General features: G+C 47.3%; 1 protein-coding gene across 1 annotated transcript in view; it reads left to right on the top strand.

Annotated features, from left to right (window-relative positions):
* The window catches only part of slc9a2 (solute carrier family 9 member 2), a 148,324-nt gene that overhangs the window by 54,612 nt on the left and 67,905 nt on the right, over window positions 1–25,807 (top strand). The window contains exons 2-3 of the mRNA XM_072476635.1: window positions 1,720–2,183; window positions 21,026–21,276. Of these exons, the coding sequence (XP_072332736.1) occupies window positions 1,720–2,183; window positions 21,026–21,276 (715 nt within the window). The remainder of the gene's footprint in view (window positions 1–1,719; window positions 2,184–21,025; window positions 21,277–25,807) is intronic.

Here is a 25,807-nt window from a genome sequence, read left to right on the forward strand (position 1 = left end):
CAGTAACAACAGCAAACTGATTGCTCTGTCTCAGTTTTTACACGATTACACGCAAAAAAATATTTTTGTTTCAGTTACTTAATTTAACATTTATATACTTTTAAAATACTTTAAGTACTAAATAAACATTACACAATTTGCTGGTCGTATTGAAGATCACATAAAAACCTTCTGTTCTAGAAATGTGAGGACACAACAGTAATAAAGCTGATTACTGACCCATCACCTTCATACAAATTTGACATGAATCCTGTAATAATGTGTCCACGAGGTCACATTTCATCAGTGGTTTCCCTTAGCTGCAGTCCACTTCTAAAACAGAATTGTCAGAGGTTCTCAAGAGACTTCTGGGGACTTTGCACAAGTATTTGAATTAGTGTGTTTTGGGAATGGGCGTGGGCAGTGCTGGTGTTAAACGTTGCCAGATGTAGGGGCAGCACGGTGGTGCAGTGGTTAGCATTGCTGACTCACAGCGCCGAGGTCCCAAGTTCGATCCCGACTCTGGGTCACTGTCCGTGTGGAGTTTGCACATTCTCTCCGTGTTTGTGTGGGTTTCGCCCCACACCCAAGATGTGCAGGGTAGGTGGATTGGCCATACTAAATTGTCCCGTAATTGGAAAAAAATAATTGGGTATTCTAAATTAAAAAGTACAAAATGGGTTTGGAATATAATTTGATATTGTAGCTATGGCACAGCAATATGCAAGTTGCAGATTTGAATGCCAATAACCTTTTAGATCCAAGGAAAAGTTAAAAAATTGTACAAGGCCATCACACTAACATGTTGATCCTCCAGAATTTATTCTCGTTTATGTTTTCTGGCTTGCCATAGAACTGTTTTGCTGTCTTGTTCTACACTAATCTTCCACTTCCAAAGTACGATTAATATTTTTGGATTAAAATTGAATTAATATATTTATACTTTTAAAAATGTCAAGCGCAAAGGTTGCATCTTAATGGAAATGTAATATCCGTCAAGGAAAGCTCTTCTACATTTCCTGAAGTCATTTACTGAAGTCATGTCTGTGGAAAAAATTATTTTGTTTACTGGTAAAGTAGCAATAATTAATTTCACGCTTTGTTTTGTTTCCCACAGGAAATGAGAGTTTAGTACTTGTTCAGTTAAAAATCCTCAATGTATCAAATCCTGTGTTTGTCTGTTTTCTTTGTTCCTTTTTGAAATTGTGAAGACAAACAGTTATTGACAGTTGACTTAAAATCACAAGAGCAAAGAACATTTGAGCACCATATAAAATGATTCACTAAATCTTTTTATTTCTGCAGCGCAAGCCCTTTTAAAAGCATTGAGCACATTTAGCCATTTTTGTTGCTTGATTTAAAATGCACTTCCACCAACTGGAATTGAATAGAAGTTTGTCAACACTCCATGTGCTGTTAGACTAATTAAGTATAGAATAGACCTTTTGTTGTAATAATCGAGGCCTTGTTACTATATTGTGAATTGATGCTGCGTCATATCCCTATATGATTGAAACGGATTCTGACAAAAGTTCAGCAACCTGAAATGTTCCGTCTTGTTTCTGTATCCCCAGGTGCTATCTGACTTGCTGACTGTTTCCAACACTCCGTTTCCATTTCAGATTTCTAGAATCAGTGATTTTCTCTGAAAGATTGTTCACCGGACAGCTGATTGTCGTGTATACCAATCTTCCTTATTTGCTTTTTTTCATAGCTCATTATATTCTGCCTTTCTTGCAGGATTTCATCTCTATCATAAACTCTCCACATTTGTGCCAGAGAGCTGTTTGCTGATTGTCATTGGGCTGTTACTTGGAGGAATCATCTTTGGAGCTAAAGAGAGAACTCCCCCTGTTATGAGCACAGATGTCTTCTTCCTGTACTTACTGCCACCCATAGTGCTGGATGCTGGTTACTTCATGCCCAGCAGGCCATTCTTTGATAATATTGGAACTATTTTATGGTATGCAGTGGTTGGAACCATATGGAACGTAATTGGCATCAGTATGTCACTATATGGGATCTGCCAGGTTCCGGCTTTTGACTTGAGTGACATCACACTCTTGCAGAATCTGTTATTTGGAAGCTTGATCTCGGCTGTGGACCCTATTGCAGTTCTATCCGTCTTTGAAGAAATTCATGTAAATGAGCAACTTCATATCTTGGTGTTTGGAGAGTCACTGCTGAACGACGCCGTCACAGTGGTAAGTAGCCCATTTGTATTATTTTTGTGGTGATATGTTAATGTAGACACACTAGGACTAAATAAACAATAGAGGGAGCACCAGCGACATCATGACATGCAGACATACAGCTAATGAACACATAGAATAGGACACGACCAATGGGCAGTCAGAACACCCAGAGGTGACACTACCACAAGGGGGGCAACCCATATAAAAGGACAGGGCACATATGCTCTTCCTCTTTCCACAGGCGACACAGGGGCAGATCGGAAGCATCACACCCACCGCATGGCTTAGAGCAGACTGGTTAGTTAGATTGAGTTACTATAGCAAGATTAGCAGGAGAGTCGAACTCAAGTAGGAGAATTGTTAACTGTTCAATAAATGTGTTAATCCTATCTCCAAGTCTGAACCTTCTTTTATCAGAGCATACATCAAGGAAGCAGCTTATGCTTCATGAGGAAGCATAACAATTTTCACATGTATATTTATAATATTATAAAAGTAAAATAAATGACCTGTAAGTCCCAAAATGCTTTATAGCCAATGATGTGCTTCTAAGGTGTAGTCACTGTTATAATGTAGGAAATGGTACAATTAATTTGCACACGACAAACTCAGCAATGGGATAATGACTAGATAATCTGTTCTTATGATGCAGGCCGGAATTCTCAGGTCATTGGGATTCACTTTACTGCTGGTAGCACAGATCTGCCCGCAGGTTTCCCGGCAGCGTGGGGTAGCTTCAATTTGAAACCCCATTGACAAGCGGCGGGGGTAGAGAACCGCGCAGCCAGCGAATGGCCCACTGCCGAGAAACACGCGGTTGAGGGACTGGACAATCCAACCTGTTGAGGAGGGATGAATATTACCCACCGGGAATAATAATAATCGCTTACTCCCCAGTTCTTCAGAATGGTGCCATGGGATTTTTGACACCCATCTGAGAGGGCCGGCGTTGCTTCAGTTTAATGTCTCATCTGAAAGTTGACACCTCCAACGGTGCAGCATTCCTCAGTTCTGCACAGGAGTGCCAGCTTCCTGGTTTGTTTATTTATGCTGAAGTCCTGTGTGGGACTTGAACTCACAACCAGCTGAATCTGGTGAGAGTGCTACCAACTGAGCCACAGCTGACATGACGTCTATACCAAATTATGTCATTCTTCAAGAGGCTTATCCTCAACCCCTTTGGATTTATAACCATGAATCTAGATCCACCTTTTGCACTTGTGCCATTGTCTTACAAATACTTTGCTGGTTTAAGATCTGTGAATTTGGCTATGTCTGTAGCTTGAACACTAATCAAAATAATATTCTTTATTATTGTGACTCTTGCTCTTCTCATTGCCTTTTTTATTTCTGTTGCCTTTTGAAGCTATTCACCACCTCCAATGAAATCTTGAAATGAACTAAATAGGGCACAGCAAGTTAGTATGAGGTTACATTGGGGCAGATTAAGGAAGAGGGCAAAATTCTGACAGATGGAGTTCAATTTGGAGAAATGTGAGGCCACACACCTGGATCCAAGAAATACAATATTTTCTGGATGGCCAGAAATGAGGAATTTCAGAGGAGCAGAGGGATTTGCATGTCCATGTTCGCAAACCACTAAAAGCAACCGGATAGGTCAAAACAGCAATAAAAAAAGGCAATCAGAAAGTTGGCCTTTATCTACAGGGAACTAGAATATAAAGCTGGGCAAACTGTGCTTCAGTTTTGGACAGCTTTGCTCAGGTCCCTGTCATAATATACACCAGTATATCATGGTGCAGACACACACTGATGGACACACAGTGGGACCAATCAACATATACAACACTGCAGCCAATCACCAGTGAGCACACGCACTATAAAGACAGGGGACATCAGAGTTCCTGCTCATTAGAGTAGCAGCTAGCTAGGAGCACAGAGCTCACAGCCTGCAACACAGACATTCACCATGTGCTGAGTGCATCACCTGGTTAGGACTAGGCAAAGGTCTGTAGTTAAAGCTGGTATCGTATTTACCCACAGTTCAAGTATGTTAGAATAGTTAAACTTGTAATAAAATAGAGTTGCACCACTTCAAGTGTTGGTGACCTGTTTGTGATCCAGAACACCCAACACATCAGTCCCATGCAGAGTACTTTTGTAGGCACCATATTTTAAGACAGGAGTGGAAACAGTGGAGATTGAAACTTAAATTAAGAGGATAGATTGTATAAATTGTGGTTTGCATTCCTGGAGTTTAAAAGTTTGAGAGTTAATCTATCTCAAGGTATTATTGCATCGATCCAGAGAAACAATTTATGAATGTCAAGAGGCAACATCTACACAGAATGAACGAGGATTAGATGTCTGGAACCTTTCTCTGTTGGCAATTGAAACTGCTGATTGTTTCCAGTCTTTTCTTGAGGAAACTAGTTAATTTCAGTTTGAGTTGGTCCGATAAGGTGAGCTTTCGAAGTTGCATGTGAATAAAACCGCTGCTAAGCAACAGTACTCAATGAACCAAGCCCTCTGTAATTACAAAGGGTAACACCATGCTTTTTATACACCAAGTTTTCAATTATTATTAATTCACTGTTTTCACACTAAATTCCCACCTAGTCTTGTATTCAATCTTTTAATACATCGATCCAAGTTTGAATAGATGCATTGAATCTAATGGTGTGCTTTGAATTACGCCTAATTATGGCGTTTTTAGTTCTAGTTGTCTTGAATGAAGATATTATCATTTGGTGAAAACCTTAATGTCTTAACTGGCCGGTGCAAGTGATGTGTAAAATAATATTGTCCCTGCCAGGTTTGTCCACATATGGTTGGCTACACTCCTATGTCTTTTCCCAAATTCATTATATAATTGCTCAGATACATGCCCCCATGTTGTGCCTTTTTATACGTTACACCAGCAGTCTTGCTGACCATTGGACAATGAATGTGTCATGTAACCTACCCCACATATGATACTGATGCAATAACATTATTATTGCTGGTCTGAGACTATCTGCAGTACTGCATATCATCTACATTTGACTATCATTCCTGGTGCTGGGCTGAAGCTACTGCTGGGTCACCAAAATTGGGGAGGGTCATCATAGTCATCGTTGTCATAGATCCTGGGCTGGATTCTCCGTTTTGGAGACTAGATCCCCATGCCGGCACGAAAACTGGCGTCAAACAGCCACCGATTCCCCGTTATGCTGGGGGCTAGCAGGGAGGCAGCGTAGAGCTCTAGCTGCCGATACGACCCCCAGCACTTCCAGTTCAGAGGCCGCGCATGTGCACGGCGGCGGCCTGCAGCGGCCGTGCCGTGCTCCATGGCGGACTCCGCCGCGGACCTGAACTGCCAAAGTAGTGCCTCCCATCGGACTACTTTGCACGCCCCGGACCGCCCGCCCACAGTGCCCCCAGCCCTGAATGAAACCCCCCTGCCAGCCGATCGGCTCTCCCCCGACTGGCGGCCGCAGCCGCCACGCGAGCTTCCCGGACGGTGTGAGCACACGTAACCCACACCGTCGGGAACTCAGCCAGGCAGGGACGGAACATCGCGGGGCGGGCCTCAGACAATGGCGTGAGACGGAGGATAATCGGCAGGGAGCGGAGAATTCAAAAACCAGCACCGCTCCCGCTTTTGCCGCCAAAATGGATTCTCCGCCCTGTCGGCGAACGCAATTTCAGCGTCAGGGAGCAGAGAATCCAGCCCCCTAAATTTGATTGTCACATATTTTCCCTCGAGTGCAATGCAAAAATACAAAGATCACAATGGTACTATATGCTGGCTGGCTTGAAGTTGCTCTTCAGTGCTTACATGCTTCACATTCCTCTGTGGTCACCTTGGTACCGCAAAGTATCAAGGTGGTAGTAATTGAGGGGTGAACAAGCAGTTCTGCTATTGCTGATATGGAACCTTTTTTTAATATAAACCTAGAGTATCCAATTTTTTTTTCCCAATTAAGGGACAATTTCGCATGGCCAATTCACATGCCCTGCACAAGTTTTTTGGGTTGTGGGGGTGAAACCCATGCAGACACAGGGAGAATGTGCAAACTCCACATGGACAGTGACCCGGGTCCTCGGCGCCGTGAGGCAGCAGCGCTAACTACTGCACCACAGTGCTGCCCTGTTGATATGGGATGGGACCTGTACAATATGTCCCCTCCCTGGTGCCAGGATAAAGAACAATACCAGAGAGGGGATGGAACATTCTGTGGAGAAAAATGGAAAGAACCAGAAGTCAGGATCTCTGTTGTTATAATGCAGCAAGTCAGTCGCTGAAGGATCAAACTAGAGCCATTCTTTACAGACTTTATAACTATTTGTAGTGCTGCACATTACAAGCATGTGCCTGCTAATGCAATAATCGTGGTTTCAGTCCACCTATTTGAGGACACAAATGAATGTCAACCGCCCACACACAAATATAATACAGTTAATGTAGAAATTAACACACATTTGAATGAGCTACACACAGAGGAAGAGGAATATCTGCAGTCATGATTTAAAGAATTAAGGATTAAGTTAAAAATCTTATGAATGATCTCCAGTACCCCACATTAATATAGGAGAATGTGGCAGGCTAGTGCGTGGTTAGAGACATTATGTAGCAGGGAGGGATTCAGATTACTGGGCCTTTGGGCCTAGTTCTATGGCAAGGGCTGTTTAGCACAGGGCTAAATCACTGGCTTTGAAAGCAGACCAAAGCAGGCCAGCAGCACGGTTCAATTCCCGTAACAGCCTCCCCGAACAGGTGCTGGAATGTGGCGACTAGGGGCTTTTCACAGTAACTTCATTTGAAGCCTACTTGTGACAATAAGTGGTTTTCAAGAGAAAGCTGCTTACACCTGAGCCATATCCTCGGGGGCAGCTTAACTAGTGATGTCGGAGAGGGTTTAAACAAATTTGACATGAGCAGTGTTTAAAAAGTAGCCGATAGGTGCACCGAGGACAGGAAAAGGCAAAGTTAGAATAGGTAAAGAATTAGGTGGGATCATAGAAAATAGAAAGAGTTTGCAAAGTTAAGTTTAAGACTGCATGTATTGTAAACATAAGAAGTGGAGTATTGTAAACGTTGAAGTGAAGTTCATAAAATTGAGCTGCAGGTACAAACAGCCATTTGAAAAACGCTGATGTTGTTGTAACTGAGGTAGGCTGAAGTTGGGAGTCATTCAATGCTTCATATTCCTGGGTGCAAGGAAGGATAAAAAAGAATAAAAACCAAATATGCCTGAAGTGTTCACCAGGTTCGGCAGCATATCTTCTGATGGAAGGTCATCGACCTGAAACAGTGGAGAGGATTCTCTGTTCTCCCACCAGAGCTGTATTGCACCTGATCTGCACTCACGCTAGGAGCGCAAATTAGGAAGCAATTCCCAATCCATAGAGGATTCCGAGAGAATCCCATAGGAATCCCGCTATCGACCCCTCAAAGGCTCGCGCGCATAAACACACCAGAGACCTCCTAATTAAAGAGACCCTCTGGAATCCCCCAGAAGAGAGAGCCCTGTCTGGAAGCTTGAGAACAGACCCACTTAATTAGAGGGACAAAATATTAAGAATTTAATCTAAAGCACTTTCCCACTTAATACACTACCATGAACCTAACTGCGCACTTCCTGAAGCAGTGTTATTAGAATTATAACCGCCATAAATTAAAAATTCCCTCCCAGAGAGACCTTTTCTGGAAGCCCCCTAGAAGAGAGGCCCCTGTCTGGAATAGTGTGCAGGCCAGACAGAGCCAGTGAAAAATAAATCACTGTTTTAAAACTCACCTGCTGGCTCAGGCACAGGAAGCAGTACCTGTCAAGAAAACCAATCAGCTGAGTTTAAACCCCTCAGACTTTTGATCACAAGCCATTTATTCATTTCTCTTTGACATTGATTTTACTAGCCTGTGATTGACAACTTCCACACACACAGCTGTCAGCATTGTTCCATTCATCTCCCTTCAGGCTTGAGTGACTTTGAAGTAGTCAGCAGTCAAACTAACAAAAAGCATTTGACTCTCTCTTTGATCAAAGATCACCGATCCCGATGCGGGATTCTCCGCCACATCGGGAACTCCACTGTCGGTGGTAGCCGACGGAGAATCCAGCCCCTTAACTCTGCTTCTCTCAAAATGCTCTGAATATTTCAAACATTCTTGCAGTACTTATTCAAAGGAAAAAAGAAGGTTGAGGATGTGCTTGAGGGGTTAAAGGCAGAATCTATTTGGTTGGAGATAAGTAGCAATCAAGGGGCTGTTACACAACCTACTAGGTCACCAAACAGTGGGGAGAAAGTAGAGGAGCAGATTTGCCCAGAAATCAGAGGTGCAAGAAAAATAAAGTGGATATAATCAGAGACACCAATGGGACAGCAATTTCTGTCAAGGGCAGAGAAGGGGAGGCATTTCTGAAGGTTGTAGGAGGTGAATTTTCTTGATCATTGTTTCCTGCTCAGTTAAGAAGGGAGCATTGCTGAATCTGTTCTAGGGGAAGTAAATGGGTCAGCTAGAGAGTACTTCAGTACTTGGGAGTACTTCAGGAATTATGACCATAGTATCGTAGGGTTTAGGGTAGTTATGCAGACGGACGAGGAGCTGTCAAGTATTTTTCTTTTGAATCTGGAGGAGGTCTGAATTTGTCAAAATGAGGAGGAATTTGGCCCTAATAAATTGGAAGCAAAGATTGGCAGAGCAGTGTACTGGAGCAATGGGTAACTTTTAATGTTGGATGATCCATGTAAAGTATAGGCATATTTCCTGTGGAGTGGAATGGAGGACAACTGAAGTCAGAACTTTTTGAACGACGAACGAATTGGTGAATAGGATGGAGCAGAAAAATGGTACATATGACAGATGTTAGCTTGATATTCCAATGGAGAATCTTACTGCATAGACAAAATCATTGTTTCTTGCTCAGTTAAGAAGGGAGCATTGCTGAATCTGTTCTAGGGGAAGTAAATGGGTCAGCTAGAGAGTTGGGAGTACTTCAGGAATTATGACCATAGTATCGTAGGGTTTAGGGTAGTTATGCAGACGGACGAGGAGCTGTCAAGTATTTTTCTTTTGAATCTGGAGGAGGTCTGAATTTGTCAAAATGAGGAGGAATTTGGCCCTAATAAATTGGAAGCAAAGATTGGCAGAGCAGTGTACTGGAGCAATGGGTAACTTTTAATGTTGGATGATCCATGTAAAGTATAGGCATATTTCCAGTGGAGTGGAATGGAGGACAACTGAAGTCAGAACTTTTTGAACGACGAACGAATTGGTGAATAGGATGGAGCAGAAAAATGGTACATATGACAGATGTTAGCTTGATATTCCAATGGAGAATCTTACTGCACAGACAAAATACACAGGGCAAGTGCAAAACGCAGTAAAAGGCAAAAAGATAATTGATTGACAGCTGAAGTAAAATGATCTAAAGGTCTATGGACATTTTAATAGAAAATGGTTTGTCACAGGAGTGGTGGATTAGGGACCAAAATAAAGATCTAGTGGTGGAGGCAGAAGGCATGTTTGAGGTACAAAGTGCGAACTTGGTGTTTACCAAGGATTTTGCCAAGCAACCCTTGTCTACCATGGGTTATCAGGATTTCTGATGAGATAGCGATAAATGAAGAGAAGGTACCAGAAATGCTGACAGTACCAAAAGTAGAGAATTTACTCGGTCCAATCGGGAAGTAACCTAAGTTGTTGAGGGAAGTTAAGATAGAAATTGTGGAAGTGTTGACCATAATCATCTTATCCTCCATAGATGGTGTCAAAGGAAGGGAGAATCATAATTGTTCCTTGCAGAAAATGTGGCAGTGGTAGCTTGGATACAAAAAAATAGAAATCAGAGTTATGGTGAGTTGTTGGTTTTCAGACTGGAGGGATGTTGTGGCAATCCTAAGGTTTGGTACTAAGACCACTGCTACTGTTGATATACATTTGAATCTTGGAGGTAAAGGGTACAATTTCAAAATTTTCAGGTGACAAAAACTTGGAAATGTAGTAAACAAGTGAGGAAGAAACTTCAAGATGACATTGACTGGTGGAATGGATGGGTACACGGTAGCTGGAATGCAATGCAGCAAGTGTGAGGTGATACATTTTAGTGAGAAGAATAAGGAGGTATAAAGCATGTTGAATGGTACAATTTTAAAGGGGATACACAAAGGGGATATATCCTAGAGGCCCTTGTATACAAATCTTTGAAGCGCGCAGCAGGGGTAATAAAATATTGCTGAAGAAAGACATTTTGTTGAAACTTTTTGTCATGCACTCATCACGTCAATTGTAAAACATTGGGGGTATTTTCCTGCCTTTCTCAGCAGCTGGATCATTCGGTGCCACCGATGGTGAACCCCAGGAGGTGGATTCAATGGGAAATCCAATTGGCAGCGAAGGGATCAGAAGGTGCCACCTCCTGCTGCCAAGAAACACAGTACATGGGGCACTAGAATGTCTCTTTCCTGCCTCCCCTCTCCCCCCCACACCCTACCATTGTTTATTGACGTTGGTATTCTTGCGATTGGCCCGATTGTGCAAGACGGACATTTTTGACCATTCAATATGCTTGTGGCATGGCAGCAGTAAAGAAGGCAAATGGTATATTGGCCTTAATAGTGAATACAGGACCAGGGATGTCTTGGTAAAATTATACAGGAACTTGGTGAGGCCACACCTGGAATATTGTGTACAGTTTTGGTCTCCTCATCTGAGGAAGGATGGAAGGATGTTCTTGTCATAGAGGGCATGCAGAGTGTGGTATTAACATACATGAAGGTAATGTAAGAGCTAATGAGATGTGTATGGACAGCCACTAGAGGGAGCAATCATAATTGTATAAGGGATGATGCAGAGCCTTGTGGGACAGAAGGTTGGAGTAGGTGGCAGGAGCTGAGCTAGGAGTACTGAAGATAGTGAGAGAGCATGAGAGTAGTTAATGAGTTAGTGAGTTAGTTAGATGAACATAGTTTATATGTGTTTCATCAACTGTTAGTTTCTTAAGGATAAGTGTCGAATCCAATTGTAGTGTTAAATAAATAGTTTTGTTAATTTACAAGACTTGTTGTTCTCTGATCAACACTAGACATCAAAGCCATCTGGTTAGAGCAAGGCAGAGAACAACACACCAAGAAGGTTTACAAAACTGACTTCTGGAATGGCAGGATTGAATTACAAGGATAGATTGAGTTGGTTACAATTGTATTCGCTGGAATTTGGAAGAATGAGGGGGAATCTCAAAGAAACCTATAAAATTCGAACAGGACTCGACAAGGCAGATGCAAGAAGGATGTTCCAGATGGTGGGAGTGTCCAGAACCAGGGATCACAGTCTGAGGATGCGGGGTAGATCATTTAGGACAGTGATTAGGAGAAATGTCTTCACCCAGAGAGTGGTCAACCTGTGGAATTTGCTACCGCAGAAAGTAGTTGAGGCCATAACACTGTTTTCAATAAGCAGTGAGATTGATGGAGGAAGTAAAAAAGGACGTGCAGGCATGGAACACGCTCCCACTCTTGCTGGCAGGGAGAGTGCGAATGATCAAGATGAACGTACTGCCCAGGCTCCTCTTCCTGTTCAGATCCATTCCAATCTACATCCCAAGGCCTTTTTCAATTCACTAGTCAAACTGATTATGGCATTTGTGAGGGGAGGGAAGAACACAAGGATCCCAAAGAGAGTACTGCAGAGAACGAGATCCATGGGGGGCCTAGCCCTCACAAACCTGCAATATTATCACTGGGCAGCAACCGCGGAGAGGGTAAAGGAGTGGATAAATGATCCAGAAGCCAAATGGGTGCTTATGGAGGAGGGCTGCTGCAGAGGGCCCTCCCTCTGGGCCCTAGCCACGGCGACACTCCCATCCCCACCTAATAAATATTCAACAAACCCAGTGATGGCAGCAACATTCCGGTCATGGAACCAACTGCGACAGCATTTCGGGTTAACCGAAATGTCAGATAAAGCCCCCATCTCCAACAACCACAGGTTCACACCAGCAACTATGGAAGCCACCTTCAAAAAGTGGAGACAGGACTGGGGTGACATTGACAGTTAGGGACTTTTATACTAACAACAGGCTGACAACACTCGAGGAACTGACAGAAAAATTCCAGCTGCTGGGGTGGAATGAACTTAGGCATCTGCAGATCAAAAGCTGCAGTTCGACATCGCACTTGGGGTGAAAGGGATTAAAAGATATGGGGGGGGGGGGATCAAGCTATTGAGTTAGTTATTCATAATAAATAACGAAGCAGGCTCGAAGGGCCAAATAGCCTCCCTCTGCTCTTATTTCCTGTGTTTCGATGGACGAACATTTGAAGGGGAAAGAGTGGGATTAACCAGATTGCTCTTTGAAAGAGCTGGTGCAGAACCCAAGAGTGAATGGCCACTTGTGCTGTACAATTCTGTAAATATATGAAACATAATTGCTGAACAGGAGGTAGGGTTGGGTGTGAGGAGGGGATAGGGTTGGTGTGAGGAGGGGTTAGGAATGGTGTTGAGGAGGGGAAAGGGTTGGTGTGAGGAGGGGATACTTTTGGTGTGAGGAGGGGTTAGGAATGGTGTGAGGAGGGGATAGGGATAGTGTGAGGAGGGGATAGGGATGGTGTGAGGAGGGGTTAGGGATGGTGTGAGGAGGGGATAGGGATGATGTGAGGAGGGGTTAGGGTTGATGTGAGGAGGGGTTAGGGATGGTGTGAGGAGGGGTTAGGGATGGTGTGAGGAGGGGTTAGGAATGGTGTGAGGAGGGGATAGGGATAGTGTGAGGAGGGGTTAGGGATGGTGTGAGGAGGGGATAGGGATGGTGTGAGGGGGGGTTAGGGATGGTGTGAGGAGGGGATAGGGATGGTGTGAGGAGGGGTTAGGGTTGATGTGAGGAGGGGTTAGGGATGGTGTGAGGAGGGGTTAGGGATGGTGTGAGGAGGGGTTAGGGATGGAGTGAGGAGGGGTTAGGGATGGTGTGAGGAGGGGATACTTTTGGTGTGAGGAGGGGTTAGGAATGGTGTGAGGAGGGGATAGGGATAGTGTGAGGAGGGGATAGGGATGGTGTGAGGAGGGGTTAGGGATGGTGTGAGGAGGGGATAGGGATGGTGTGAGGAGGGGATAGGGATGATGTGAGGAGGGGATACTTTTGGTGTGAGGAGGGGTTAGGAATGGTGTGAGGAGGGGATAGGGATAGTGTGAGGAGGGGATAGGGATGGTGTGAGGAGGGGTTAGGGATGGTATGAGGAGGGGATAGGGGTGGTGTGAGGAGGGGTTAGGAATGGTGTGAGGAGGGGTTAGGGATAGTGTGAGGAGGGGTTAGGGATGGTGTGAGGAGGGGATAGGGATGGTGTGAGGAGGGGTTAGGGTTGATGTGAGGAGGGGTTAGGGATGGTGTGAGGAGGGGTTAGGGATGGTGTGAGGAGGGGTTAGGGTTGGTGTGAGGAGGGGATAGGGATGGTGTGAGGAGGGGTTAGGGTTGGTGTGAGGAGGGGATAGGGTTGGTGTAAGGAGGGGCTAGGGTTGGTGTGAGGAGGGGTTAGGATTGGTGTGAGGAGGGGATAGGGTTGGTGTAAGGAGGGGCTAGGGTTGGTGTGAGGAGGGGTTAGGATTGGTGTGAGGAGGGGATAGGGTTGGTGTGAGGAGGGGTTAGGGTTGGTGTGAGGAGGGGATAGGGTTGGTGTAAGGAGGGACTAGGGTTGGTGTGAGGAGGGGTTACGATTGGTGTGAGGAGGGGATAGGGATGGTGTGAGGAGGGGTTAGGGTTGATGTGAGGAGGGGTTAGGGATGGTGTGAGGAGGGGTTAGGGATGGTGTGAGGAGGGGATAGGGATGGTGTGAGGAGGGGTTAGGGTTGTTGTGAGGAGGGGTTAGGGTTGGTGTGAGGAGGGGTTAGGGTTGGTGTGAGGAGGGGATAGGGTTGGTGTGAGGAGGGGCTAGGGTTGGTGTGAGGAGGGGATAGGGATGGTGTGAAGAGGGGTTAGGGATGGTGTGTGGAGGGGTTAGGGATGGTGTGAGGGGGGGCTTAGGGATGGTGTGAGGAGGGGTTAGGGTTGGTGTGAGGAGGGGTTAGGGATGGTGTGAGAAGGGATTAGGGGTGTGTGTGAGGAGGGGATCGGGTTGGTGCGAGGAGAGGTTAGGGTTGGAACGAGGAGAGGTTCGGGATGGTGTGAGTAGGGGTTAGGGATGGTGTGAGGAAGGGTTAGTGTTAGGGTTGGTGTGAGGAGGGGTTAGGGATGGTGTGAGAAGGGATTAGGGTTGTGTGTGAGTAGGGGTTAGGGATGGTGTGAGGAGGGGTTAGGGATGGTGTGAGGAGGGGTTAGGGATGGTGTGAGGAGGGGTTAGGGATGGTGTGAGGAGGGGTTAGGGATGGTGTGAGGAGGGGTTAGGGATGGTGTGAGGAGGGGTTAGGGTTGGTGTCAGGAGGGGATAGGGATGGTGCGAGGAGGGCGTTAGGGTTGGTGCGAGGAGAGGTTAGGGTTGGAGCGAGGAGAGGTTCGGGATGGTGTGAGGAGGCGTTAGGGATGGTGAGAGGAAGGGTTAGGGTTGGTGTGAGGAGGGGTTAGGGTTAGGGATGGGGTGAGGAGGGGTTAGGCATGGTGCGAGGAGGGGTTAGGGTTGGTGTGAGGAGGGGTTAGGGATGGTTAGGGTTAGGGTTAGGGATGCTGCGAGGAGGCGTTAGGGATGGTACGAGGAGGGGTTAGGGTTGGTGTGAGGAGGGGATAGGGTTGGTGTGAGGAGGGGATAGGGATGGTGTGAAGAGGGGTTAGGGATGGTGTGTGGAGGGGTTAGGGTGGGTGTGAGGAGGGGTTAGGGATGGTGTGAGGAGGGGATAAGGATGGTGTGAGGAGGGGTTAGGGTTGGTGTGAGGAGGGGATAGGGATGGTGTGAGGAGGGGTTAGGGTTGGTGTGAGGAGGGGTTAGGGTTGGTGTGAGGAGGGGATAGGGTTGGTGTGAGGAGGGGATAGGGACGGTGTGAGGAGGGGATAGGGATGGTGTGAAGAGGGGTTAGGGATGGTGTGTGGAGGGGTTAGGGATGGTGTGAGGGGGGGTTAGGGATGGTGTGAGGAGGGGTTAGGGTTGGTGTGAGGAGGGGTTAGGGATGGTGTGAGAAGGGATTAGGGTTGTGTGTGAGGAGGGGATAGGGTTGGTGCGAGGAGAGGTTAGGGTTGGAACGAGGAGAGGTTCGGGATGGTGTGAGTAGGGGTTAGGGATGGTGTGAGGAAGGGTTAGAGTTAGGGTTGGTGTGAGGAGGGGTTAGGGATGGTGTGAGAAGGGAATAGGGTTGTGTGTGAGGAGGGGATAGGGTTGGTGCGAGGAGAGGTTAGGGTTGGAACGAGGAGAGGTTCGGGATGGTGTGAGTAGGGGTTAGTGATGGTGTGAGGAGGGGTTAGGGATGGTGTGAGGAGGGGATACTTTTGGTGTGAGGAGGAGTTAGGGATGGTGTGAGGAGGGGATAGGGATGGTGTGAGGAGGAGTTAGGGATGGTGTGAGGAGGGGATAGGGATGGTGTGAGGAGGGGATACTTTTGGTGTGAGGAGGGGTTAGGAATGGTGTGAGGAGGGGATAGGGATGGTGTGAGGAGGGGATAGGGATGGTGTGAGGAGGGGTTAGGGATGGTGTGAGGAGGGGATAGGGTTGGTGTGAGGAGGGGATAGGGATGGTGTGAGGAGGGGATAGGGATGGTGTGAAGAGGGGTTAGGGATGGTGTGTGGAGGGGTTAGGGATGGTGTGAGGAGGGGTTAGGGTTGGTGTGAGGAGGTGTTAGGGATGGTGCGAGAAGGGATTAGGGTTGTGTGTGAGGAGGGGATAGGGTTGGTGCGAGGAGAGGTTAGGGTTGGAACGAGGAGAGGTTCGGGATGGTGTGAGTAGGGGATAGGGATGGTGTGAGGAAGGATTAGTGTTAGGGTTGGTGTGAGGAGGGGTTAGGGATGGTGTGAGAAGGGATTAGGGTTGTGTGTGAGGAGGGGATAGGGTTGGTGCGAGGAGAGGTTAGGGTTGGAACGAGGAGAGGTTCGGGATGGTGTGAGTAGGGGTTAGGGATGGTGTGAGGAGGGGTTAGGGATGGTGTGAGGAGGGGTTAGGGATGGTGTGAGGAGGGGATACTTTTGGTGTGAGGAGGGGTTAGGGAGGGTGTGAGGAGGGGTTAGGGATGGTGTGAGGAGGGGATACTTTTGGTGTGAGGAGGAGTTAGGGATGGTGTGAGGAGGGGATAGGGATGCTGTGAGGAGGGGATAGGGATGGTGTGAGGAGTGGTTAGGGATGGTGTGAGGAGGGGACAGGGATGGTGTGAGGAGGGGTTAGGAATGGTGTGAAGAGGGGATAGGGATAGTGTGGGGAGGGGTTAGGGATGGTGTGAGGAGGGGATAGGGATGGTGTGAGGAGGGGTTAGGGATGGTGTGAGGAGAGGATAGGGATGGTGTGAGGAGCGGTTAGGGTTGATGTGAGGAGGGGTTAGGGATGGTGTGAGGAGAGGTTAGGGATGGTGTTAGGAGGGGTTAGGGATGGTGTGAGGAGGGGCTAGGGATGGTGTGAGGAGGGGATAAGGATGGTGTGAGGAGGGGTTAGGGTTGGTGTGAGGAGGGGATAGGGATGGTGTGAGGAGGGGTTAGGGTTGGTGTGAGGAGGGGTTAGGGTTGGTGTGAGGAGGGGTTAAGGTTGGTGTGAGGAGGGGATAGGGTTGGTGACAGGAGGGGCTAGGGTTGGTGTGAGGGGTTAGGGTTGGTGTGAGAAGGGATTAGGGTTGTGTGTGAGGAGGGGATAGGGTTGGTGCGAGGAGTGGTTAGGGTTGGAACGAGGAGAGGTTCGGGATTGTGTGAGTAGGGGTTAGGGATGGTGTGAGGAAGGGTTAGTGTTAGGGTTGGTGTGAGGAGCGGTTAGGGATGGTGTGAGAAGGGATTAGGGTTGTGTGTGAGTAGGGGTTAGGGATGGTGTGAGGAGGGGTTAGGGATGGTGTGAGGAGGGGTTAGGGATGGTGTGAGGAGGGGTTAGGGATGGTGTGAGGAGGGGTTAGGGATGGTGTGAGGAGGGGTTAGGGTTGGTGTCAGGAGGGAATAGGGATGGTGCGAGGAGGGCGTTAGGGTTGGTGCGAGGAGAGGTTAGGGTTGGAGCGAGGAGAGGTTTGGGATGGTGTGAGGAGGCATTAGGGATGGTGAGAGGAAGGGTTAGGGTTGGTGTGAGGAGGGGTTAGGGTTAGGGATGGTGTGAGGAGGGGTTAGGCATGGTGCGAGGAGGGGTTAGGGTTGGTGTGAGGAGGGGTTAGGGATGGTTAGGGTTAGGGTTAGGGTTAGGGATGCTGCGAGGAGGGGTTAGGGATGGTGCGAGGAGGGGTTAGGGTTGGTGTGAGGAGGGGATAAGGATGGTGTGAGGAGGGGCTAGGGTTGGTGTGAGGAGGGGTTAGGGATGGTGTGAGGAGGGGATAAGGATGGTGTGAGGAGGGGTTAGGGTTGGTGTGAGGAGGGGATAGGGATGGTGTGAGGAGGGGTTAGGGTTGGTGTGAGGAGGGGTTTGGGGTGGTGTGAGGAGGGGATAGGGTTGGTGTGAGGAGGGGCTAGGGTTGGTGTGAGGAGGGGTTAGGATTGGTGTGAGGAGGGGATAGGGATGGTGTGAGGAGGGGATAGGGATGGTGTGAAGAGGGGTTAGGGATGGTGTGTGGAGGGGTTAGGGATGGTGTGGGGGGGGGGTTAGGGATGGTGTGAGGAGGGGTTAGGGTTGGTGTGAGGAAGGGTTAGGGATGGTGTGAGGAAGGGTTAAGGTTGGTGTGAGGAGGGGTTAGGGATGGTGTGAGAAGGGATTAGGGTTGTGTGTGAGGAGGGGATATGGTTGGTGCGAGGAGAGGTTAGGGTTGGAACGAGGAGAGGTTCGGGATTGTGTGAGTAGGGGTTAGGGATGGTGTGAGGAGGGGTTAGGGATGGTGTGAGGAGGGCTTAGGGATGGTGTGAGGAGGGGTTAGGGATGGTGTGAGGAGGGGTTAGGGATGGTTAGGGTTAGGGTTAGGGATGCTGCGAGGAGGGGTTAGGGATGGTGCGAGGAGGGGTTAGGGTTGGTGTGAGGAGGGGATAGGGTTGGTGTGAGGAGGGGATAGGGATGGTGTGAAGAGGCGTTAGGGATGGTGTGTGGAGGTGTTAGGGTTGGTGTGAGTGGGGTTTAGGGATGGCGTGAGGAGGGGTTAGGGTTGGTGTGAGGAGGGGTTAGGGATGGTGTGAGAAGGGATTAGGGTTGGTGTGAGGAGGGGTTAGGTGTGGTGTGAGGAGCAGTTAGGGTTGGTGTCAGGAGGGGTTAGGGTTGTGTGTGAGGAGTGGTTAGGTATGGTGTGAGGAGGGGTTAGGGATGGTGTGAATAGGGGTTACGAATGGTGTGAGGAGGGGTTAGGGATGGTGTGAGGCGGGGGTTAGGGATTGTGTGAAGAGGGGTTAGGGATGGTGTCAGGAGTGGTTAGGGTTGTGTGTGAGGAGGTGTTAGGGATGGTGTGAGGAGGGGTTAGGGATGGTGTGAGTAGGGGTTAACGATGGTGTGAGGGGGAGTTAGGTTTGGGTCTGGAGGGGTTAGGGATGGTGTGAGGAGGGGTTAGGGATGGTGTGAAGAGGGGTTAGGGTTGGTGTGAAGAGGGGTTAGGGTTGGTGTGAGGAGGGTTTCGGGATGGTGTGAGGAGGGGTTGGATTGGGGAGAGACGGGGTTAGGGATGTTGTGAGGAGGGGTTAGGGATGGTGTGAGGAGGGGTTAGGGATGGTGTGAGGAGGGGTTAGCGATGGTGTGAGGGGGGGTTAGGTTTGGGTCTGGAGGGGTTAGGGATGGTGTGAGGAGGGGTTGGGGTTGGTGTGAAGAGGGGTTAGGGTTGGTGTGAGGAGGGTTTCGGGATGGTGTGAGGAGGGGATAGGATTGGGGAGAGAAGGGGTTAGTGATGTTGTGAGGAGGGGTTAGGGATGGTGTGAGGAGGGGTTAGGGATGGTGTGAGGAGGGGTTAGCGATGGTGTGAGGGGGGGTTAGGTTTGGGTCTGGAGGGGTTAGGGATGGTGTGAGGAGGGGTTAGGCTTGCTGTTAGGAGGGTTTAGGGATGGTGTGAGGAGGGGTTAGGGTTGGTGTCAGGAGGGGATAGGGATGGTGCGAGGAGGGGGTTAGGGTTGGTGCGAGGAGAGATTCGTGTTGGTGCGAGGAGAGGTTCGGAATGGTGTGAGTAGGGGTTAGGGATGGTGCGAGGAAGGGTTAGGATTAGGGTTGGTGTGAGGAGGGGTTAGGGATGGTGTGAGGAGGGGTTAGGGATGGTGTGAGGAGAGGTTCGGGTTGGAGCGAGGAGAGGTTCGGGATGGTGTAAGTAGGGGTTAGGGTTGGTGTGAGGAGGGGTTAGGGATGGTGTGAGGAGGGGTTAGGGTTGGTGCGAGGAGGGGTTAGGGATGATGTGAGGAGGGGTTAGGGCTGGTGCGAGAAGGTGTTAGGGTTGGTGCGAGGAAGGGTTGGTGTGAGGAGGGGTTAGGGTTGGTGTCAGGAGGGGATAGGGTTGGAGCGAGGAGATGTTAGGGTTGGAGCGAGGAGAGGTTAGGGTTGGAGCGAGGAGAGGTTCGGGATGGTGTGAGGAGGAGTTCGGGATGGTGCGAGGAGGGGTTCGGGTTGGTGTGAGGAGGGGTTAGGGTTAGGGTTGGTGTGAGGAGGGGTTAGGGTTAGGGATGGTGTGAGGAGGAGTTAGGGATGGTGCGAGGAGGGGTTCGGGTTGGTGTGAGGAGGGGTTAGGGTTGGTGTGAAGAGGGGTTAGGGATGGTGTGAGGAGGGGTTAGGGATCGGTTTGGTGTGAGGACGGGTTAGGGATGGTGTGAGGAGGGGCTAGGGTTGGTGCGAGGAGGGGATAGGGTTGGTGTGAGGAGGGGATAGGGATGGTGTGAGGAGGGGATAGGGATGGTGTGAGGAAGGGTTAGGGTTGGTGTGAGGAGGTGTCAGGGTTGGTGTGAGGAGGGGATAGGGATGGTGCGAGGAGGTGTTCGGGTTGGTGTGAGGGGGTGTTAGGATTGGTGTGAGGAGGGGATAGGGATGGTGTGAGGAGGGGATAGGGATGGTGTGAGGAGGGGATAGGGATGGTGCGAGGAGGTGTTAGGGTTGGTGTGAGGGGGTGTTAGGATTGGTGTGAGGAGGGGATAGGGATGGTGTGAGGAGGGGATAGGGATGGTGTGAGGAGGGGATAGGGATGGTGTGAGGAGGGGTTAGGGTTGGTGTGAGGAGGGGATAGGGAAGGTGTAAGGAGGTGTTAGGGTTGTTGTGAGGAGGGGATAGGGATGGTGTGAGGAGGGGATAGGGATGGTGCGAGGAGGTGTTAGGGTTGGTGTGAGGGGGTGTTAGGGTTGGTGTGAGGAACGGATAGGGATGGTGTGACTAGGGGATAGGGATGGTGCGAGGAGGTGTTAGGGTTGGTGTGAGGAGGGGATAGGGATGGTGTGAGGAGGGGATAGGGATGGTGTGAGGAGGGGATAGGGATGGTGCGAGGTGGTGTTAGGGTTGATGTGAGGGGGTGTTAGGGTTGGTGTGAGGAGGGGATAGGGATGGTGTGAGGAGGGGATAGGGATGGTGTGAGGAGGGGTTAGGGTTGGTGTGAGGAGGGGATAGGGATGGTGCGAGGAGGTGTTAGGGTTGGTGTGAGGAGGGGATAGGGATGGTGTGAGGAGGGGATAGGGATGGTGAGAGGAGGGGATAGGGATAGTTCTATACAGTTCACTTTAATCTCCTTTATTCTCGGTGTGATTTCTTTCCAATCCTCAAATTCTTAATACTTAAAGTGGGTATTCGAAAGTCTTTTAATGTATAATGTTTTCTGTTGGTTTGCATTGACAATGGTTTTTGAGGGTTCCTATCTTGTGTGCATTATATTTCCCCATCTTTTAAAACAGTCCTTTTGTCTAATTTAACTGTTGGGTTTATGAATGTTTTTCTTTTGTTTCTTTTAGGCTCTGTACCACTTATTCAAGTCCCTGTGCCAGATGCGCACTATTCAAACGGTGGATATCTTTGCTGGAATTGGCCAATTCTTTGTGGTGGGCTTTGGTGGAATAATAGTGGGAATTATTTATGGCTTTGTTGCAGCTTTCACCACCCGCCTCACTCAGAATGTGCGTATCATTGAGCCATTGTTTGTCTTCCTGTACAGTTACCTCTGCTACCTGACGGCAGAAATGTTTCAACTGTCAGGCATCATGTCGTGAGTATTCTGCAATTCATCCACTGAGTGTATTGAAGATCGGTTTATTTTCCAAGTAAAATCCTCTGAATGGTTTTGGTAGCAGATCAATGAAATTGATGCCCTTTTAGTATCGAGGAAGAAAAATAAATATGTGGCTGAGGTGAAATGACCTGTCAAAGATAACTTCACAGGAACAGTGTAGCACTGTTCCACATAAGGATTGACACATAAGGAGGCATTTGGTGTGATATCAAATACCAAAAACTTGGTCAAAGCAATAAGCATTAACTGTTGTAAAGGAGGAAAGTGGGATGGAAAGGCACAGAGGTGTACGGAGGGAATTTCAGATATTTAGAATTAGGCAACTGAAGATATGGCCAGCAATGGTGGAACAATTCATATCTAGGATGCTCAAAAGACCAGAATTATGTGAATGCAGATAATTGTGGGGTTGGAGGTATAGGGAATGATGAGGCCATGGAGGGATTTGAAAGTGTAGTTAAGGACATTGTTTGAAAGGAAACAATGCAGGGCTGTGAGCACAGTGGTGATAGGGAAACGATACCTGGTGAGAGTCAAAACATGGGCAGCAGAAGAATTTTGGATGACTCCCTAGTTTGCAAAGGCTAGAATATGGGAGACCAGCCAAGAGTTCATTGGGGTAATTGGTAGTTCAGTCCTTTCCTGGATTGTTGACCTGGCTGTGCCCTTCTGTTAAAGCAAATATTGGCTCTCTCGTGCTGTTCAATGAGTCCTCTGCTGCATTGCACAGCTGATTTCCAAAGCTGTATTCACGAGTACAGTTAGCACTTTATGTAATTCTCCCTATTAGAGTATATATGTTACATAATAGAGAAATCAGATTGCCATCAATGGTGGTCACTTTTAGAATGCTTTCTTGAATGTTACTGCAAACGGTGAGTGCATTACGATACTGCAACCTGCAACCACTTGACTTTTTGAACTTTCATTTAGTCATTTGCAGCTGGTAATACCCAAGCCCTTCATTAATAGATAAATACTATTGATGCCCCCATTGATGGGCAGCACGGCGGCACAGTGGTTAGCACTGCAGCCTCACACGTGCCAGGGATCCAGGTTCAATTCCAACCTTGGGTGACGGTCAGTGTGGAGTTTGTATGTTTTCCCTGTGTCTGCATGTATTTCCTCCAGGTGCTCAGGTTTCCTCCCACAGTCCAAAGGTGCGTAGGTTAGAAGGATTGGTCATGATTAATTGCCCCTTCGTGTCCAAAAGGTTAGGCGGGGTTGCTGAGTTACGGAAATAGAGGAGGGGAGTCGGCACATGTAGGGTGCTCTCTCAGAGGGTCACATGGCCTCCTTCTGCGCTGTAGTGATTCTATGATTCTGTGATAATTAAATCTAGACCAACAAAAACATGGATGAAAGTTTCAGAAGCAGATCAGTTGGGGCAGGGTAAAAGCTGGGCAATGTTGCAGAGGTAAGAATAGGCAGACCTAGTGATGGCTCAAATGTGATCAAAAGCTCTTCTCAGGCAATTATGACACCAAGGTAGTCAACAGTCAGGTTTATTCTCAGACGGTTGCCAGGGAGAGGATGGAGTCAGTAGCTGGGGAGTGAGCAATGATATGTGAAAATGATTGAGAGCACTACTTCCTATATGTAGACCAAGTTTGAGACGAGATGGTAATGTTCCAATGCACCTTACATTTATTTAGTGAAAGTGCATGCAGTTACATTTATTTATTAAGTCTGCAGTGCTCTAAAATGCTGTGACTATCCATGTTATCTTGCTTTGGTTCCACATTGCCCACCCTTGAAGATTGTACCTGTGCATTGAAATTTGAAATGGCTGCTCTATAATTGCTGATGCATTGTGTATTTTGAAGCTTTAAAGTTTATGAAAAAAATATTTCAGCATCACCTGTTCAAGCACCAACAGGTTGAATCCTATCATGGAATGGTGTTGGTGTTAGGCTGTTATTTCTCAAAGAATTTCCTGACCAAAAGCCAGTGAGACTTGTTCTTCAAGATGGGAAGGAAAGCCTGGTTGATACTGGATCCTGTTTTCTCACTGCTCTTGGCAGCTGGTCTAAAGGAGTGTTGATTTCATGAAATCAAATTTGGTGAAACTGATTTTATTTATTTGCAAAGACATGACCGTAAATCTACACAGTGGCAGGAATAATGCATGACTTCTTCCATAGTAAACAACTCCTGCTGAAAGTTTTTTGTGCAGATGGCATACCTCCAAGTGGCAGAAGGTAACTGAGGTACCCTCAATAATGACGCTTAGAGATTAAACTGTAAAGAAGGGTTTATTAGACTAATAACTATACTACAGCTAGAGACGAGAGCTGACTGTAACACAGACCATGAGGCAGGCCTTTATGTATGGCTCCCAGATGGGCGGAGCCAGAGGCGGAGTCCCCAGGGTTCCAACCCCGGTCTTAAAGGGGACATCACCTTACATGGTGATAAGGCAGTAACCGTTCATCACAGTAACTAACTGTTAATTGTACAGCATTATGATTGGGGTGGTGTATGAAATGTAAAGCGGGACAGTGGAAAAATGGATTGCATTTGGGTTGCTGTTTTGTGCGATGAGTTTTGCCTATTCCCCAGAGACAAATGGACGGTTAGCTTCCTCCCAACCCCCACCCCATACCTAAACCTTTCTTCATTAAGATCGTTGAAGCATGCCTTGTGAGCTACACAGGTAGCAGCATTGTCACCCCCAGGGAATTTGAATAATCTGATCGTAATGTTTCAAGCAAGCAAATTTTTCCTCCACAATATTTTGAAGGCAGTGTTTTTCAGTTGGCTGTGGCACAGATAGAAATAAGTAATTTTGGGGACTAAAATGTGAGTCAAGCTTTAGCACGGAAGTTGGCTTGAGTACAAAACACATTTGCCATTTTCATTTTTGGAGTGTGTGTCACTGGGAAAGGTAACTTATTATCTGTAACTAAATGTCTAATGGTTAGACTGTCTATCTTGGGAAGAGGGCCATTTGTTAAACTAAGGGAAGAGTTGGGGAAAATGAAGGTAGTTTCAATAATAATTATCTATATTGTCACAATTAGGCTTACATTAACACTGCAATGAAGTTACTGTGAAAAGCTCCTAGTCGCCACATTCCACATATTACATCAAATGCTTCTGAGTTTACCCATGTCCGTTACAAATATAGTCCGTTTAGTGGCAGCACGGTGGCGCAGTGGGTTAGCCCTGCTGTCTCACGGCGCCGAGATCCCAGGTTCGATCCCGTCTTTGCGTGGGTTTTGCCCACACAACCCAAAGATGTGCAGGCTAGGTGGATTGGCCACGCTAAATTGCCCCTTAATTGAAAAAAATGAATTGAATAGTCTAAATTCAAAATAAATAAATAAATAAATATAGTCAGTTTTGCTTCCAGTTAATTTATGACTCTTGTTAATGTTCTTGCTATAGAATAATCCTTACCTTTCTAATTACTGTCCTATATTGCTCAAGTAATGCAAACATATAGTGCTGGACGGTAGCGCAGCGGTTAGTGCTGTTGCCTATGGCGCTGGGGACCTGGCTCTGGGTCACTGTCCATGTGGAGTATGCACATTCTCCCCATGTCTGTGTGGGTTTCATCCCACAAGCCAAAAACGCACAGGGTAGCTGGATTGGCTACGTTAAATTGCCCCTTAATTGGAAAAAATAAATTGAGCACTCTAAATATATATTTAAAAAAGTAATGCAAACAAATCATTAAAATCTGTTTTAATCCATGGAATTATGTGCATGGTTAGCTCTTTTAGGAAAGGTAACTCTGAAAATTGCATTCCAGTCTCATGAGTTAAACAATGCAGACCACTTCTTACTTGTGTGATCAATAAAATTCTCTGACTCAGAGCCATAACCTTCACAATGGATAGTGCAAGAAGACAGATTCTGAATTTATCACAGTCGGAAAAGAGATTGAACCCTGTGCTGTTGGAATCAATCTGGTATTAATTAGTAATTTTTATTGGCACAAGTAGACTTACATTAACACTGCAATTAAGTTACTGTAAAACGCCCCTAGTTGCCACTTCCGGCGACTGTTCGGGTACACCGAGGGAGAATTCAAAATGTCTAATTCACCTAACAGCATGTCTTTCAGGACTTGTGGGAGGAAACCGGAGCACCCAGAGGAAATCCTTGCAGACACAGGGAGAATGTGTAGACTCCGCACAGACAGTGACCCAAGCGGGGCCTACTGCAACATTGGCCTTTTCGCAGTTCCCATTCTAAAGTACAACCACACATTTCTTCTATTCCCAAAACTTCTAGAATATGTTTAACCTCCATTTGTTTTATTATGGGAATTGCCTTTCTCCCCCTTTTGATAACATTTAACTTTGCATCATTTATCATTTACAATTCTCTTTTTGTTTTTATTTCTGCCTTCACACCCCTTTCCTTGATTTTTCTCTCTTCCTTCTCTGGAACTTTCTTTGGGAATAAAAGCTTAGCTGAGGCCCTGTCTACTCATTCAAGGGGATACAAAAGATTCTAATTTGCTAAAAAAAAAAGAGGTCCCTGGTATTCCTTCACA

This window comes from Scyliorhinus torazame, chromosome 15 (assembly GCF_047496885.1).
Source record: "Scyliorhinus torazame isolate Kashiwa2021f chromosome 15, sScyTor2.1, whole genome shotgun sequence".
NCBI classification, from domain to species: domain Eukaryota; kingdom Metazoa; phylum Chordata; class Chondrichthyes; order Carcharhiniformes; family Scyliorhinidae; genus Scyliorhinus; species Scyliorhinus torazame.